The sequence below is a fragment of the Podarcis filfolensis genome (genome assembly GCF_964270895.1).
Source record: "Podarcis filfolensis genome assembly, chromosome: 5".
NCBI classification, from domain to species: domain Eukaryota; kingdom Metazoa; phylum Chordata; class Lepidosauria; order Squamata; family Lacertidae; genus Podarcis; species Podarcis filfolensis.
In genome coordinates this window covers 2134730-2153255 of record NC_139608.1, presented here as the reverse complement: position 1 = coordinate 2153255, position 18526 = coordinate 2134730, and the positions used below count along the sequence as shown (strand labels likewise).

Genomic DNA, 18526 nt, shown 5'->3' with positions numbered 1-18526 from the left:
TAATAGGGCCCTTTATATGTCCAGCTGTCCTTTGTCAGCAACAAATTGTCGCTGTTTCTTGTGTTGCATATATGCTATATGGTAATTGATGGACCTCATAGGTATCTCAAGAAATTTGCACATGTTGCCCTGCAACCAGTCCATGCAGAATGGAGGCACCCTATATATAGAAAGGAGCAAACCAGGGATATTTGAGGGAGCAGGCTAGCAGGCGGGGCCCATGACTTACGTAATAGGAGGCTACACAACACAAAAGACGGTTGCTGCATGTAGGTTTTATTTTATTAGTTTTTTATCTTATATTTTGGAAATGTACATCCAGTGGCTTTTTTTTCTTTAATTTTTTTTGGGGGGGGCCCAAGAGAGCGGGGCCCTAAGCTATAGCTTGTTTAGCTTATACGTAAATCTGGCACTGGTCAGAGTAACCAGTACTGACCTGGATGGACCAGTGATCTGATTTGGAATAAGACAGATTGCTGTGCTCCTAAGATCTGCTTTTTCTCTCTGTCCCCGTGTTCTGCCACAGTCTTTTCTTCCCTCCTCCTATTCCTCCGGGTTCTGATCATGAAGGTATTTCTCTTTGTGGCTGCTCACACTTGGTGATGGTTCCTTTATCTCCTCTCCTCTCTCTGGTTCCTTCCCCGCAGCCTCCTCTCAGCGTGCTTCAGGAGCGAGCTTTCGGAAACGAGGAGGGAGCCCCCCAAAAGAAGCGACACCATTCTCAGACATTCCAGCCCCACAAACCCTTCTTCCGTCTACTCATAGACCAAAGCGGGGAGGCTGTTTGTGTGTGTGTGCAGAGGTTTTGTCCAGCTCCCTTGTTGCAAGGCGGGGAACGGGAGGAAAAGGGGGGAGGCTTTAACTGAGCAAAATGGCTTGATTGAAACTTGGCAGGCAGCAAACCGCTGCAAAGGGATCAAGCTTTTGCAGGAACAGCAGCTACCCTAGCTGTGGACTTAGCCATTTCCAGGTCTGGAACCACCTTGTCTTCTTCCTGCATTGTAAAATGTGGTGCTTCTGTTTTCACCCCTCAGCCTTCGAATGATTTCTTTTGAGCAGGTCTCAGTCTACAAGCATATCTTAAAGATGCGTGTTTACTTGCTAAGACAGAAGCGCAACTTATGGCCTTGAGAACTTTTGATTGTAAATCTGTAAAGTGCTTTTAATGCTGGTCAGAGACTAGTAATGTGTATAGATTTGAGATGCCCTGTCCCTGCTGGGCAGATGGACGACACGAGCACATTGTGGATCAGATGAAACTGTTTATTTCCTACAGAGTTGGTGTTGCATTTGTACGCTGCCATTCACAACATTTCTACCTTTGTTTGCAAAAGAGATCACACAGGAACCTCTTAAGTGAGTGGGGGAATTGCTTGGCTTTTGCTGCTGTAAATCAGGCGCTCAGCTCCAAAGTTCCTGTTTTGTTCCCATTTTGTCTTCACTGCAAGGAATTGCCTCAAGTTTGTAGCAAATATTCACAGTCCAGCAATTTCAGCAGGCTTATGAAGCTGGTGGTGGTTCGCCAGCCCAGAAATCAAGAGGGGCAGATGCATTTCATTGGTTAACCTTTTGTGGAGGGAAGGGGCATTTGGGTATTGAGACATCACTTTGGGATCTGCGGTTCTTCCATATTTTTTTAAAAAAGACTATGCAGCCTCATTGAGATTCTGTTTTTCCCCTTTTTCTTTTTTCTTTTTGCTCTGTGATTTAATCAATGCCCATTTGAACTGTCTGGAGTTAAAACAAAGCAAAACAGAGGAGCGAACCCTTAGCAGATTGGTGCCACTCATGAAACAAACAAGTTCAGGTATTTTAGGATCCCGAAATCTGGACGGCGAGAAGTTTGTCAGCATCCAGGCAGAGATGCAAACGTTACTGAGTATTGAGACTGGCTATCAGTACTCACTGGTTGATATCCAACTAATTCGCAGAGTAGACCTGCTGAAACCAATAGTCTTAAGATACTACCCATTCTCTTCAGGGACCAGACCCCTATAATAGAAATTGTGGTTATTTTCTCCACTAGATTTCAGAGGAAAGAACAAAAAAAATGCCCCATGAATATCTCCTGGTGCAAATTGAATGTTGACTTGTGATTTTGGCTTACTGCAATCAATAATAATAATAATAATAATCAAGGGAGTCATTTCTGAGTTTTGCAGTTACACAAATACATAACATGAACTTGAGTTCCAGATGTTCCATCAGCCCCAGCCAGCATAGTCCAAAACATCTGGTGGGCACCAGGTTGGCAAAGGCCAGCTACAGGTTCACCTGCGATTCAGACCATGTGCTTAAATATCCAGTGAAGTACATGAGCCATACTGGTGGGCACAATTGCCTATGTGCTTAATGCATACATTAGATTGTTGTGGAAACACAAGTGACACCTCATGTTTTCTCCATAATCGATCAGTCCAAACCTCAGTGTGTTGTGGTTTCTTCCAGGTGTGTGTGTGTGTGTTGTCAGTTATGCTGATTCAGTGCGGTCCACCTCGACAAGCCTTGCAGGGATTGTGGTGGTCACCATACTGACCCTGTTGGTGCCTTGGGAGTGCAGGCAGGTAGCACAGATGAAGCTAAGCAGCTAAGGACCTGACTAGCAAACCCAAAGGAGCGCCATGTCTGCTTTGTGGGGAAGAGCAGGAAACTCTTAAAACTGAAGCGGAAGGGGGCCAGGTGGCACATCCTAGTGAGAAGGGTTGGGTGGGGTTGGATGAGCAAGCTGCAGAAGATTTTGGGGCCTCCTTTTTCTGCTTCGTGCTTCCTGCCCTTCTGGTTTGCAGCTAAATCTTGTGACAACAGAGTGTGGGAAAGTGCCATGTGGGCACAGCCTGGCATAGAACCCAGAAAGTAGAAGTAGGTCACTTGGCTTCTGCCTCTGTTTACAAGAAATGGCTCTGTGCTGTGCTAAGTCGGCCTGTTCTGTGGAGATGAGGAGAGCCTCCTTCTGAGGGCTCTTCCTGCCCACCGCTCCTCGTGCCCCTGGCATGCCCGCCTCATCCTGGAGCCACCTCCCAGGCACCCCCAGCCCACCCCACAGACCCTCCTGCTTCTTCCAGCCAGCGGTTCCAAGAGGCAAGACACCTGCAGTTGGTTAATTGACCTCATTAAGCCCTAGGAATGGGAAAGTGCAATGAGTTGGCTCGGGGTTCAAAGCGATTCCAAGGCGTAATCTTCCTTGGGATTCATTAAGCATCATTTGATGTGGCTTGGGCTCTGCGTTCCAAATTATGTTTTGGGAAAGGAACTCTGGGAAGAACTTTCTTTCCGTAAGAGCTGTTTGACGGCGGAACAGGCTCCTCGGGAGGTGGTGGACTCTCCTTCCTTGGAGGTTTGAAAGCAGAGGTTGGGTGGTCATCTGTCCTGGATGCTTTAGCCATGATTCCTGCATTGTGGGGGGTTGGACTGGATGACCCCGGGGGGTCCCTCCCAACTACAGTTCTATGAGATGAACCCCATTCACTGGGAATCCACACACATCCTCTGGTCAGCCCTGAAAAAGGTTTCACCCTGAGCAATATTCCTTTCACTCTTATCATCTTACTCTTCTTAATTTGTGGTGCTGGTTTTCAATAAACTTTTGCATCTTGATTTTAACTGGAGTGGCCTCCTGTCCCTTTGTCTCTCTTTTTTTCTTTTCCTTCTCCTCTCACAACAAATGAATGTGCTGTCCTTCCTGCTCTCATCACTCACTCTCCTCTCCTTCAAACACGCCCTCGTCAGACTTTACCAGCTCCCAAAAGCACCTTTTGTGTCTTGCCAAGTTTTAGACCAGGTTTGTGCAAACAATTCCATATCGGTTCGTTTTCCCTCTCATTATGGGTAGCGTGAAGATGGAGAAGGACTTAGTCGGGAGGAAATGCTAATAGGGATTGGGGAGGTGCAATTCAATTTCCATTTACAGGTGATCTTACCTAGCTTACATTTTCTGAAACTATATGCAAACCAAAGCACAGTTATCCTTTGAAACGTGCATTTGTCTGAATTTTGCAGTGCGTTAAAAGGCTGGCGAATTTTCATGACAGCGTTTAAAATAACAATAATGCACAAAGTGATGTGAAGCTGAATTTAAGATTGCCAAAAAGAGAGAATATCAGGGATGGACAGATCTGCCCAGCCCTGCTCGCTAGTCACAAACACACACACAGCTTCGCTCTTCACCCCAGAAGGGGGTCAAGCCTTTGCAAACAGGCTCAAGCAAGGGTTTTGCATGCGTTCGGTGTGCACCTTGACTTAAGGACGCAGAAACTTACCTCGAGAAATAGTGGAAAGTGGTGATGGGTGCAACCTAGACCCCAGTGGAACTTCTCTTGGAAAGGGACTGCCAAACCCTTAATCTCTGGTGGGAAATGTTTACTGCACCCGTCATTTCCAAGGAGTCTTCCAGGGAGGGTATCAAAGGCCTCACTGGTTTGGAGAGAGGCAGCATTAGTTTCCTACTAATGACTCTGTGTTCCTTCTCTAGTCCTGGTTCCTGTTAGGGAAAATGTTCTTCAGTAAGAGGCTGGGGAGGGCCTACTGTCTCTGCCTCCTTCCCATACCCTGGGGCAAACATCTGGGAACTTGGGAAAGGGGGAGTCATGTCAGCTACACTGGCCCCCAGTACATTTCCGAGCACAATTCAAAGTGTTGGTGCTGACCTTGAAAGCCCTAAATGGCCTCGGTCCAGTATACCTGATGGAGCGACTCTACCCCTGTCGTTCTGCCCGGACACTGAGATCCAGCACCGAGGGCCTTCTGGCAGTTCCCTCCCTGCGAGAAGCCAAGTTACAGGGAACCAGGCAGAGGGCCTTCTCGGTAGTGGCACCTGCCCTGTGGAACACCCTCCCACCAGATGTCAAAGAGAACAACACCTACCAGACTTTTTGAAGACATCTGAAGGCAGCCCTGTTTAGGGAAGTTTTTAATGTTTGACACACTATTGTATTTTAATATTTTGTTGGAAGCCACCCAGAGTTGCTGGGGAAACCAGCCAGATGGGTGCGGTATAAATAATAAATAATAATTATTATATAGCTCACAGGTTTCAAGTTTCTTCCGCACACCCTTAGGGGAGATGGAGGACCCCCATGGCAGAAAGGAGCATGGGGCAAAATACACCAGATGACCGTTCTGCCGTCCAGCCTTCTGAATGATCTTAGAGGAGAGGATTCTGGGAAGCCCTTCTGTAGATTCCAGGGTGGGGATGGAGCAAGGAATGTAATTTGTGAGCAATCTGACTGCTCCTCTCCTCTGTGAATGTTTTGAGACTGGAATGTTGGATTCTGCCGTTCTTCTTAAGTGAATACACAGAGGAAAGCGCCTCCATAGTCTCTGTGAATACAGCATTAAGAGCATGAGAAGAGCCTGCTGGATGAGGCCAGTGGCCCGTCTAGTCCAGCATCATGTTCTCACCATGGCCAAGCAGATGCCCCAAAGGGAAACCCGCAAGCAGGATTCGAACACAAGTCCTCTCCCTTCCTGCAGTTTCCAGCAACTGGAGTTCAGAAGCGTCGCTGTCCCTGACTGGGGAAGCAGAGCAGAGCCAGGATGGCTAGTAGAAATCCATTGCCTCCACGAATTTGCCTAATCCTCTTTCAAAGTCATCTAGGTTGGTGGCCATCACTCGTGCAGGAGTGAGTTCCACAGTTTGACTCTTCTTTCTGTCCTTTCTTTCACCTGTCCTAAAGACCCCAATCACAGTTGCCATGTTGAACAACTGAGAAGGATTTGTGGCTCTGTGCTTCTTCAAAGACATGTTTTGCTTTCAGAAGTTACCATAGGCACTTCCTGACATCTCCAATGGTCTCAGGTAGCAGAGCTCTTAGGGACGCAGTTGGTGCTGTGGGTTAAACCACTGTGCTGCTTGGGCTTGCCGATCGAAAGGCTGGCGGTTCGAGGCCCCACGATGGGGTGAGCTTCCATTGCTCTGTCCCTGCTCCTGCCAACCTATCAGTTTGAAAGCATGCCAGTGCAAGTAGATAAATAGGTACCGCTCTGGCGGGAAGGTAAACAGCGTTTCCGTGCGCTGCTCTAGTTTCACCAGAAGCGGCTTAGTCATGCTGGCCACATGACCCAGAAAAACTGTCTGGGCGGACAAATGCCGGCTCCCTCAGCCTGTAAAACGAGATGAGTGCCACAACCCCAGAGTCGTTCGCAACTGAACTTAATTGTCAGGGGTCCCTTTACCTTTAGCAGAGTTCTTGCTCATTCAAACAGTCCTCTGTGGTCGTTTCATAGCTAGGACTCTGTCTTGCCTTCAGCCTTTCTGTGGGTCTCTGTGCATCTACAGCCAGATGGTCTGTGCAGCTGATGTGTCTGTATGTGCACATGCACACATGGGGGATGGGTGGCAGGAGAATGCAGGGTGCATTGGAGGAAATGCAATTCTGGGCTGCATCAATAGGAGTATAGCATCTAGATCAAGGGAAGTAATAGTGCCACTGTATTCTGCTCTGGTCAGACCTCACCTGGAGTACTGTGTCCAGTTCTGGGCACCACAGTTCAAGAAGGACACTGACAAACTGGAACGTGTCCAGAGGAGGGCAACCAAAATGGTCAAAGGCCTGGAAACGATGCCTTATGAGGAACGGCTAAGGGAGCTGGGCATGTTTAGCCTGGAGAAGAGGAGGTTAAGGGGTGATATGATAGCCATGTTCAAATATATAAAAGGATGTCACATAGAGGAGGGAGAAAGGTTGTTTTCTGCTGCTCCAGAGAAGCGGACATGGAGCAATGGATCCAAACTACAAGAAAGAAGATTCCACCTAAACATTAGGAAGAACTTCCTGACAGTAAGAGCTGTTTGACAGTGGAATTTGCTGCCAAGGAGTGTGGTGGAGTCTCCTTCTTTGGAGGTCTTTAAGCAGAGGCTTGACAACCATATGTCAGGAGTGCTCTGATGGTGTTTCCTGCTTGGCAGGGGGTTGGACTCGATGGCCCTTGTGGTCTCTTCCAACTCTATGATTCTATGATTCTATGATTCTATGAAATGGGCAAGGAGGGATCCCCACAACAAGGGCCAATGCACTTCTGAGCCGAAAGCAAACAAATCACCTGTGATTCACTCTCTGAGGCTAGAGCAGCAATGCCTACGGGTCACAAGGGAACACAGTTGCCCTCCCACCAAGTAGGAAAATGAGCTGAGCAGCAGGACTGTCCTCTGCTGTGTAATTCAGGGGACATCAAATAGATCTGGATGTTGGAAGAGTCTGGACAGATAAAACAAAGTCCTTCTTCAAGCAGCACAAAGTCGGTCCCACAGGAGGCAGTGATGGTCACCAACTTGGGTGGCTACAAAAGAGGATCAGTAAAATTCATGGAGGAGGAGAGAGCTATCAATGGCTACTAGCCGCAATGGCCATGCTCTGCCCCCACAATCAGGGGCAGTAAATGTCACTGAAATTCTACTCAATGTTGATCCAGAGCAGAGGTCCTCTGGCTGGGTTGGGACGATATGGGATTTGGGGGGGGGCAACTCCCATCTCTTGCGGGGGTGCAATTAGTGCCAGCACCGTCCGTTAAAAGTTTGGGTGTAATCTTTGACACCTCCCATTCAATGGAGGCGCAGATTGCAGCTATAACAAAGGCGGCATTTTTTCATCTCCGCCAAGCTAAGCAGTTGGCTCCTTACCTCTCGCCCTGACCTGGTCACTGTGATCCACGCGATGGTCACCTCCAGACTGGATTATTGTAACTCGCTCTACGTGGGGCTGCCCTTGAGACTGACCCAGAAACTCCAGCGGGTGCAGAATGCCACGGCGAGACTCCTTATGGGGTCCTTGCTGCAGGATCACATTCACCCGGTGCTATATCAGCTGCTCTGGCTCCCGGTGGAGTACAGGATCAGGTTCAAGGTGCTGGTTTTAACCTTTAAAGCCCTATACGACCTAGGACCCTCGTACCTACGGGACTACCTCTCCTTGTATGTCCCACGGAGGACCTTACGGTCTTCAAACAAAAACATCTTGGAGGTCCCGGGCCACAGGGAGGTTAGGCTGGCCTCAACCAGAGCCAGGGATTTTTCAGCTGTGGCTCCGATCTGGTGGAACGCTCTGTCCCAAGAGACTAGAGCCCTGCGGGACTTGATATCTTTTCGCAGGGCCTGCAAGACAGAGCTGTTCCACCAGGTCTTTGGCCAAGGCACAGCCTGACCCCCTTCTTTGGTAATCCTTCACAGAACTCCAACCCAATGGTTGCCATCAATTTGATTTGAACTGATTTTATAATGAATTGATTTTAGAATGCTGTATTATTTTACTGTTGTTAGCCGCTCTGAGCCCGGCTTTGGCTGGGGCGGGTGGGATATAAATAAAATTTTATTATTATTATTATTATTATTATTATTATTATTATTATTCCAACATATAGTTAGCAGAGTAAAAAACACGTTGCAGGATTTCCCCAAAAATAGACCAGAGGCCATTGTGTTTCATCCAGCAGAGCTTTACTGCTACTGAAGGCAAATGAACATAATGGTCACAAATCCAAAACATTCAGGATTCGCCCTGCCCATAAGAAATCCAGATGCAGCAGACTTAACTTAAACTTACAATAACTTATAATAAGACGAAACTTTAACACTATGCGCAGAACACCACATCAGAAGAGAGAGATAGAAAGAGAGACCCAGACTCCTTCTGGCCTCACTCTTATAGTCAGCATGACCTTGACAGAAGAGATAACAGGACCAGGTTAAGCCAGCTGTACTCAGCTTCTTTGAAGGAATAACCCAAACATCATGAACCTTCTGCTTCTTCCTTTTATGCAGAGAAGCTTCCAGAACCCTCTTGAATTAAGTAGAACAGGAAAGATCTCTATGCATCAGATCAATACTTTCTGCACTAAGAAATGTGAATTGACAGTAAATGCTTCTGAACACAAGCTGCTGGGTATCCCAGGAGGGAAACGGGCTCGTGTGCTGCAAGGGTTTCAAATGATGGGAATCCGTTTGGGAATTACTGTAAGAACAGGAGGCTGGACTAGAAGGACCACTGGTCTGATCCTGCACTCCTCCTCTTCTTCCGTTCCAATGTTCTTCTTATGTTTTAATGGATGCACGTGCTTGTTTTCTGCTTGGAATATTGTCGCTTCGAGTCGCCGTGGCCAAAAAAATGGCAACTAGTAAATTTAATTAAAAGCGCTAAGGTTGTAAGGTTGGCCCTTTCCCTCTCCACGTGGGCCTGACTTCTCCGCCCTTGTTTTCCAACCCTCTCTCAGGAACTCCATCCAGTCCCAGTCTTCCTATGGGTCCACCTCTCCTCCGCTCGGCAAGATGAACAGCATGAACAAGCTGCCCTCTGTTAGCCAGCTCATCAACCCACAGCAGCGAAACGCTCTGACCCCCACCTCGATGCCCGACAGCATGGGAGCCAACAGTAAGAGGCTTCTCCCCCCCCCCCGTGACCCTCCTGGAGCTGGAGCTTAGAATGAGTGGGGTGGCAGAATAGTGGCCAGAGCAGAACCTCCCAAACTCTTTTGAGCCACTGCCCTCTTGGTTCAAACAAGCCATCTCCAGTGCCTGCTACCCTACCCTGCAGAAATCCTTATCTGGAATATCTTCCAAAAAAAACCCCCCAAACCCAGTTAGAACTGTTTAATTTAATTAATCAATTTTGGAACCACCGGAAGAGGAGCTTGTGAGTTGACAGACCAGGCCTCCCTACCGGAAATTTGGGAAGGGTTGTTTTACAAAATGCAGGGAAGATTCTGAGATGGAGTGACTAGCTGGGGAGGGGGGAATTCAAGTCGCTTCTCATTTGAAGGTGAACCTACCTAATTTGTGGCATCCAAAGTGATAGAAAAACCGAAACAGTTCTCCTGCAAAACCTGCGCTTACTTGAATTTTGCAATCCAGTTCTCCGAAAGCGGAGCTGGTGCCTAAAAAGCTTTTAACCCCTCTGCCTTACTTGGGGGCAAGGCCCACTCAGCACATAGGCTCCGGAGGCTCGTGTGGGGTCTCAGATGGCCCCACAAAATCTCACGAGAGCATCCCAGAGCTGGCACGCCAAGCAGGCCTTGGCCTCCCACCAAGCGAGATGGAGAGCTTTAAAGCTATTTTCATGCCGGTGCTCACACCAGGAGCTTTTAAGTTCTCTGCCTTCCTCAGATTTAACTTGCACACTTTCAACCAGCCAGACCTCAACCACATATGGTTGAAACCACCTTAGTCATTTAAATGAGAGCAAGGTGCGAGTTTGTGCTAATTAAGAAAGGAGATGGGCTAGCTCAGGGGTGTGGAGGACAGGTTCCAGCTATTGGTGCCTCCATTTTTGTAACTCTGGTCTCTCTTTCCTTGTTCCAGTTCCAATGATGGGGGCCCACATGGCAATGGCCGGCGACATGAACGGGCTCAGCCCGACCCAGACGTTGCCCCCCACCCTCTCCATGCCATCGACATCCCACTGCACCCCGCCACCTCCCTACCCAACAGACTGCAGCATTGTCAGGTGAGTGAGCTGTAGCTGTGCAGGCTTTCCACCCCCCCCACCCCTCAGATCACGGGTGACAGCAGCATGCTTCTCTGTTCTGTGGGGTCCTTCGTCTGGGGCTGCTCTGTTCAAGAAGCAGTTTGCAGGTCATGTTAGACCTGCCGAGCTACTTCAGCTGGCTTGCCGCGCTGCCTTTGCCTCCCCTTGCCGTTGCCCCCAGACCTTTTCCTACCATGCACACAAGAAGGAAATGAGGCAGAGGGGATTCCTGTGAAGAATCCCACTGTTGCATGTGATGGAATCGGATAGGGTGGCAATCTCTCCATCTGGCCTGCTTTGACATGCCCCTGGAGAACCCTGGAATAGTAGCCAAGGGTAACTCACATCAACTGCATTTGTTGCCCTGGTTTCAAGAGAAAAGAATTATAGAGTTGTAGAGTTAGAAGGGATCCCAAAGGTCATCTGGTCCAACCACCTGTCAATGCAGAAATTACGGCTGGAGAATCCTTGGAAGATGACCAACCTCTACCTAAAAACCTCCCATGAAGGGAGATCATAGAATCATAGAATTATAGAAGGGAGCCCAAGGGCATCTCCTCCACCTTCCTGCAACTCAGGAATCACAGCTGAAGAATCCCTGACAGATAACCGTCCTACTTCTGCTTAAAAACATCCAAGGAAGGGGAGTCCACCACCTTCTGAGGTCACCGAATCATAGAATTGTAGAGTTGGAATGGACCCCAAGGGCAACGTAGGAATCCCTGGCAGATGGCCACCCAACCATGGCTTTACAACCTCCCCCGAAGGAGGGTCCAAGATACATTGCAGCATTGAACCCTACTATTTTTATCTCCAGGGCTGGCTGCTGTGGCTCTCTAAATGCACGGCTGCCTTTGAAGACGGATCAGAAGCTGCATCTACTGCAGGATGTTGCTGCTTAGCTCCTGGTGAACATCAGGAGGACCACACTAAGCACTCAAGCAGCACCTGCGCTAGCTGCCTCTTCGCTTCCAGGTCCCTTCCAAGGTGCCCTTTAGGCCAAGGTGCCACAATATGTGGTGCCCCTCTCCCCATGGCATAGCCTAAGAACGTCAGAAGATCAGGCCAGGGGTCCATCTAGTTCAGCATCCAGGTCTCACAGTTGCCAACCACACTTGCTGTGGAAAACCAGCATGCAGGATTTGAGCCCAGGACCCCTCTCTGCTCCTGTGGTTTCCAGCATCAGAAGCATAACATAGGAAGAGTCCGCTGGATCAGGCCAATGACCCATCTTGCCCAGAGTCCTCTTCTCACATGGTTGCTTCCAACTGTGGAGGCAGAGCATGGCCATCGATAGCCTTCTCCTCCTCTCTACAAATTTGTCCAATCATCTTTTAAAGCCCTCCAGGTTGGTAGCCTTCACTGCCTCCTGCGGCAGCAAGTTCCACAGATTAACTACGTGCTGCATGGAGAGGGAGCTGTTGCCTCTTCCTTCCGTGAGGTTTGGGATAGCTGACTTCTGTGTCCCACTCAGGGGGTATCACCTTCTTCCTCCCGGTGACGAGTTTGGGGTGGGTGGCGACGGGGGTTCCTTCCTGCTCCCACAAATCAAGGCTTTTGCGTAGCAGAGCGCCTGGTGTGGGTGACCTTCTTATCTCAACCTCTCTCTTTCTCTCTCTCTTCCTCTTTCCTCCTTTCCTCTTTCCTCCTCCTCCTCCTCCTCCTGCAGTTTCTTAGCAAGGCTGGGCTGTTCCTCCTGCGTGGATTATTTCACGGCGCAAGGGCTGACCACCATCTATCAGATTGAACACTACTCCATGGATGTAAGTAACTGCCTCGCCCTTTCGCTGCATGGTGGGGGAAAGGGGCCTTTCTCTTGAACTCGGCACTCTGCGCTGGAGGGGAGAGGGCAAAGCTACGCTTTGGATTTAGGGGCGAGCTACATGTTACACCCAACTTTGGCAGCCCCTTCGCCATTGTAATAGTGCCCTCGGGAGAGAGGGGAGCTGCATTTGGCTAAGGGGCGTCAGAGAACGGAGGGCCCAACCCTTTCCCCTGCCGACTCTTTTCCTGCTGAACTTTCTCCCTTTCAACCACCCTCCCCATCTTCTTTTAGACCTCTCGCTGTTCCAGACCACATTAATGGGTCCGGAACAGTGGTGTGGCGGTAAAAACGGGGGGTTTTGCATGAAGGGGAGGTGGGCAGGCCCAGCTGGAAGAGCCTTGGACTGTTTGCAAGCCACAGGTCTGAAACAGACATGGTTGTCCTGAAGTCTCCTGGGGTTCCTTCTGTACCTCCTCACTCCCGCCTGAATCCTTCTTGCTTCGCTGGGATTTTGTTGTTGCTTGCTTGGGGCTTGGCCTGTTGGGGACGCCGCCATTCTATCGGGCTGAGGGTCTCTCCATTTCCTTACTGAATCTTCGCTTCTGAAGCTAAGCGCCGCCAAGCAAGACCTGAAGAACCCTTGAGATAGTCACCAAAACCCCCACTCACCCCCCGTTGAAAACTGTAGAAACCTGTGTAGCTTCTTTTGGCAAGAGTGGCTGATTCTCTCTCTCCTCTCCTCACCTTCCAGGATCTGGTGAGCCTCAAAATCCCGGAGCAGTTCCGCCATGCCATTTGGAAAGGCATCATGGACCACCGGCAGATCCACGACTTCTCCTCTGCCCCCCACCTCCTGCGTACCCCTGGGGCCGCCTCTGCGGTCAGCGTGGGCCCCAGCGAGACCCGCGGGGAGCGTGTCATCGACGCCGTGCGCTTCACCCTCCGCCAGACCATCTCCTTCCCTCCCCGCGACGAGTGGAGCGACTTCAACTTCGACCTGGATGCCCGCCGCAACAAGCAGCAGCGCATCAAGGAGGAAGGGGAGTGAGGAGCCGGCCTGTGGCTCTCCCTCCGCCCCCCGCCCCACACCGATGGACCTCTGGGCTGCTCCTGCCTCTCCCTGTTACTCTGAGATGGTGCGGGGGGCTTGGAGAGGATGGGGAGGGTGGAATGTCATGTGCTCTTCAGCGCTAGCTGCACCTGTGCTTCCGAGCTTGCAGCCTCCACGCTTTGCCGGAAGCGCAGCTGTTTTGTATTTTCTCGCAAGCCATAGCTTTCGTTTGTTGGGGAGGGGTGGGGTGGCCTTTGCGGCTTCTGCTCAGCAAGGACTGCATGTTGTAAGACGTGGTGGGTGTCTGGAGAAATGCAGATTCCCCCAGTTGTGGCACTTGACCCTTTCCTCCAAACTGGACCAGCTACAGTGCGTCCCCGTGTGTGACCAGATCAAATCTCCCGTGCAAACTTTTGTATGGATCCCTCTCTGTGTGGATCCCTTTCTCGGGTGCTTGTTTTGAGGGTTTTAAGGATTCGATGCCTTTGGGGAGGCCTCTCATCTGTGACAGCATTGCCTAGTGGTTGGAGTTTGATGATTTCCAAGTCAGAATTATGACGGCTTAACAACACTGAGGTACGGGGTATGATGTGCATTGGACCTCACGACCAGTCTGGCCATCGCATGCTTTGCATAGCAGGTTTCCTCCTGGGCAAGCTTTCAGTTTAAATTTTGCTTTTGGGGGTTAGCAATGGTTTTTCGGCGGGGGTAGTCCACTTCGTTCCTTCATCCCCGCCGATTCTTCCTTCAGCAGCAAATGCAGAGAAACTCTTGACCAGGAACCCAGACTGCCAATTCCTTAGCAGATTCCCTTTGAGATCACCAAATATGCCTGCCCGCCCCCCATTATATCTGGGCTTGTGAAATCTCCCCTTGAAGCAAGCACGTAAATACGGGGAGAGTTGCCTCTGTGTCAGATTTCACTTACCATTTCAATGAGTGGGTTATTTGAGCAAGATCTTGGATTTTTCTTAACTCCTGACCTGGGTTTCATGAATCGCCTTGCCGCATAAATGCACTCAGGGTGGCTTCTGTGGTTGGATTCCAGCAGATCTATATTTTCCCTTCTTTCCTTCCTTTCTCCCCACCTGCCTTTCAGGAAAACTAGTTCCTGGGCCATCTGCTGTAAACTGACCGCACTAGACAAGGCACGCTAGAGACCATGAATGCTCAATGGGGCAGATCTTCCTGGTGTTTTCATACCTGTTTACTATTCTGCCATCTCATTCTACCATGCAAGAGTCTTCCCCTGAATTACTTTCCCTCTCCTCAACACATCCTCGGGCTACAAATTTCTACTGACAAACCCACTACTGCCAAGTAAGCTCTGACTTCTTGCAGATATGGTCCTCTCATGCGTAGAATGCAGTCAAAGTACATTTGTCATGTAAACATTGTAAGTACAGTTTTGTTTTGTGTATAATTTTGTCATGTACTTGGTCAATCATTTATTGAGGGGTGGGTTTTTTTGATAAAAAATGTATTTCTCTTTGGGGTTTGGGGCTTTTCAGAACCACATTTTGTTTGCATTTTTTATTTTTTTTATTTTTTAAAGAAAGAAACAAACCACACCATTTTATGGGAAAGGCTTATATCTGTGTAATGACTTTCAAAGTGTTTGTGATATTGACCTTAATGAATCACAATTACAGAGAGGGGGGAGTGATTGCAAAAAACCCTCTCTGGGGGGGAGTGGGGAGGGGTTGAGACACCGAGGTTTGACTTCAAGAGTCCTAGATTTCAAAATAAGTTCCTTTGCTCAGTTTGAGTGGCACACATCCACAAGTTCTCCGTGACTTGCAATAAGTATTAATTGGATGAAAAGCACTCTGTTGTCAATATCATTGTAAATAAAAACAGATTACAAAAGCAATGTTGACGGTTTCTGGCATTCAAAATGGCTGCAGGAGTCTTTCATTGTGGGTCACAACACCAAAGCCATGTGCATTGCCCAAGTCAGTTCAGAGGAAGGACATGGCTGCCCTGGAAAACAGACTGGCTCCTCTGCATGGCTGAGGACTCTGGGGGCGCTTCTTCTTCTTCTTCTTCTTCTTCTTATTATTATTATTATTATTAATTATTTATACCCCGCCCATCTGGCTGAGTTTCCCCAGCCACTCTGGGCGGCTTCCAATCAAGTATTAAAAACAATACAGCATTAAATGTTAAAAACTTCCCTGAACAGGGCTGCCTTCAGATGTCTTTTAAAGATAGGATAGCTACTTATTTCCTTCACATCTGAAGGGAGGGCGTTCCACAGGGCGGGCGCCACTACCAAGAAGGCCCTCTGTCTGGTTCCCTGTAACTTGGCTTCTCGCTGGGAGGGAACCGCCAAAAGGCCGTCAGAGCTGGATCTCAGTGTCCGGGCAGAACGATGGGGGTGGAGACGCTCCTTCAGGTATACTGGGCCGAGGCCATTTAGGGCTTTCAAGATCAGCACCAACACTTTGAATTGTGCTCAGAAACGTACTGGGAGCCAATGCAGATCTCTCAGAACCGGTGTTATGTGGTCCCGGCGGCCACTCCCAGTCACCAATCTAGCTGCCGCATTCTGGATTAATTGCACTCCCACCCAGGAATTTGCAAGGCATCGTGAGGACAAATGCCCTATCAGTGCAATGATTTTTCCTTGCAAAGAGGAACAGGCTGCCCATATCCTCCTCTTGCACCCTCCCCCTACATATTTCCCCAGTCCTGCAGGCCAGATTTGCGGACACCATGAAGCACATGCCGAGAGAGGGAAGCAGAGGGAGTCTTGTTGATAGCACAGAACTTGGTGTAGAGCCCTGTGAGAGTTTGAAGGGCACCTGGACGATGGAAGCTGCCATGCCAGCTACATCCATAACTCATGAACATAGCACAAGGGTTTCGTACAACATCGTTTCACCGCCACTTGTTTTCTGCCAATGGACGGGAAACACTGACCTCCAGGAGTAAGGATGCTTTGGGATCTACTGAGACAGTCCACACTATGGGAGCAGTTCAATTTGTGGGAATGTTGTGGGTAGCAGGAGAGGATATATTGATTAAATATTACCCTTCCTAACTCACGCTAGTGAGTTTATTCATACAGCAGAGTACATTCCCCCTTTTACACAGCAGGAAGCTAGTTGCAGATTCATTAGAAACTCTTAAGTTCCATTATTCCTTTTAAGACCCCTTTGAGTCCCTCCTAAAAGAATAAAGACCTAAGAAGCTTATTTTATTTTAAAAAAAATTAAAATTGTCCAGTAGCACCTTAGAGACCAACTAAGTTTGTTCTGGGTAGCTGGTCTCTAGGGTGCTACTGGACATTTATTTATTTATTTATTTATTTATTTATTTATTTATTTATTTATTTCAACCGCATCAGACCAACACGGCTGCATGACTGGACCTTTTGTGGGGTCTGCCAGGGTCATGCCCATCTACCTGGTCACATGCAAAGGAAGGAAGCTCCAGACCAGGTGTAACAGGAAGTTCAGCTGGCTGGACCAACATCCCCCTACATGTCCACTCTAGGCAAACAGGAACTGTTGTATTTGACTGCTTATGTTACATCCCACACAATTCTTAAGGTTCTTCTTGTAGCCAGAGGCCATGACAAACTCGTAACAGTAGTATTCATAAGATAATACAGAACATCCATCCATAATATAAGTCAAGATCCAGGACATAAGAGAGAGATGTTACCAAAGACACCAACGAGCTTGAATCTTGCTTGATTTCAGATTAAACCTCTGAATCACCACAGCAACTTATAGCGATTATACCTAACTCCCTTTTCCTGATTTCTTCTGCAGACAGTGCATAAGAGGGCCCCTCTGTGTGCTACAAAGCTATTATTGTCACTCAAGAAAAACAAAAACAAAACAACCCTAACCTTTTCTACTAGATTGTGCCTCCTTGCTTGTGTGAACAAGGGTTTCAGAAAGCAATCTCTTGGGTCTCTCTATAAGGGGCAGACCAACTGCTGAGTGATGTCTTCCACCTGAGGTTGACCACAAATGCAAAGTCTGTCTGCGTACAGGAACCTTATTGTAGTGATCATCCAAAACTGTGGTGGACATCACTTGGAAATGCAGCTCAGTAAAGGCATTTCTTAAGGAAACTGGTGAGATTTTGGCCAGATAACTGGCTCTGATCTCAAGAGTAGATACCAAGGGGGAAAGTGGGTGTTTCTAATTAGTTTCAGGTCCCTTCTGGATTCTATCCAGAAGAGCCAATCCCTTAGCTGACACTTATTCAAGGTCAATACAGAGCTCAGTTCTGGAGAATGATAATAGTCTAAGACAGGCATGTCCAACTCCCAAGATCCTGGGATCTACTCCCACTATAAAAAAATTGACAGTGATCTACCCATTGGATTGACCAAAGTTGTTGACCTTTTTTCCCCTGGATTGATCAGAGTTGTTGAACTTCTTTGGGGAAGCCTTTTGGGTGATCAATTGATCAGGATAGATCAGGGATGCCCCGTGATCGTCCCACTTTTCCGTAAGATGTCCCTATTTTCACTGGAAAAATATTAGAGGGTATGGAGTTATCCGACCCCCGAGCCATCTGAAGGCAATCCTCTATAGGGAAGTGGGTTTTTACAGAAATTGAGCGGTGTTGGCTTAGGCATTGGTCCTATCAACTAACTGGCTTCAGCCTGCTTGCTTGAAGACCGGCAAGGGTTAACTGCCAGTAGGGGGAGTCCCACTGATGCACATCAACTAGGAGCTCCCCCGGGGTCACTGCTCGGGTGTGTGCAGTGGGCCCACACCTCCATAGGCTTAGGACAGGGCCACGTCCCCCGGAATCCTTTATCGGACTACCCTTAGATTTGGGGGGAAGGTGATGGCGCTTCATCCCCCCCTTTTTCATCTGCATAACAATATCCCTACCAATACCTAACCACCAATGCCAAGGAAGTTGTGACAATTTGCTACGAGGTAGGCGAAAAACCAAATGGCTGGTGCCAGTTTGCCAAGTGGAAAAAATTCCTACCAGGCCCCTTGACGGTGACCAACCAAAGTCCACAGCAATGTCAGAGAGCCGAACCTAACGGGTGGGTGGGAAAACCTGAGCAGCTGGAGCGCAGAAAGAGGGAAATCCTCGGCCGCGCTGGCCCTAAATAGGATGCGCCATGCCTCCCAGACCAGGCAATTGGTTGGCCAGGGAGATGACGCGACCGAGGATTCCCTTAGTATCGCGGGGGCTGTGAGCCAGCCCCCGCGCACGTGGGGAGGGGTGTGAAGCCCGCAACCCCACCTCCTCTCTAGTTCAGAAGTGGCTTTG

At 48.9% G+C, this 18526-nt stretch overlaps 1 protein-coding gene across 7 annotated transcripts in view; it reads left to right on the top strand.

The window, feature by feature from the left end:
• The window catches only part of TP63 (tumor protein p63), a gene marked incomplete at its 3' end in the record, with an annotated part of 94812 nt that extends 79672 nt beyond the window's left edge, over positions 1-15140 (top strand). For 4 of the 7 annotated variants that reach the window (XM_083612841.1, XM_083612840.1, XM_083612839.1 and 1 more), the window contains exons 9-12: positions 9202-9359; positions 10286-10430; positions 12121-12214; positions 12968-15140. In XM_083612841.1, the coding sequence (XP_083468967.1) occupies positions 9202-9359; positions 10286-10430; positions 12121-12214; positions 12968-13264 (694 nt within the window). Of the gene's footprint in view, positions 1-9201; positions 9360-10285; positions 10435-12120; positions 12215-12967 lie in introns of those variants that run through there. The other 3 variants (XM_083612843.1, XM_083612842.1, XM_083612844.1) reach the window with 2 other exon arrangements.
• Positions 15141-18526: the final 3386 nt, after the last annotated feature.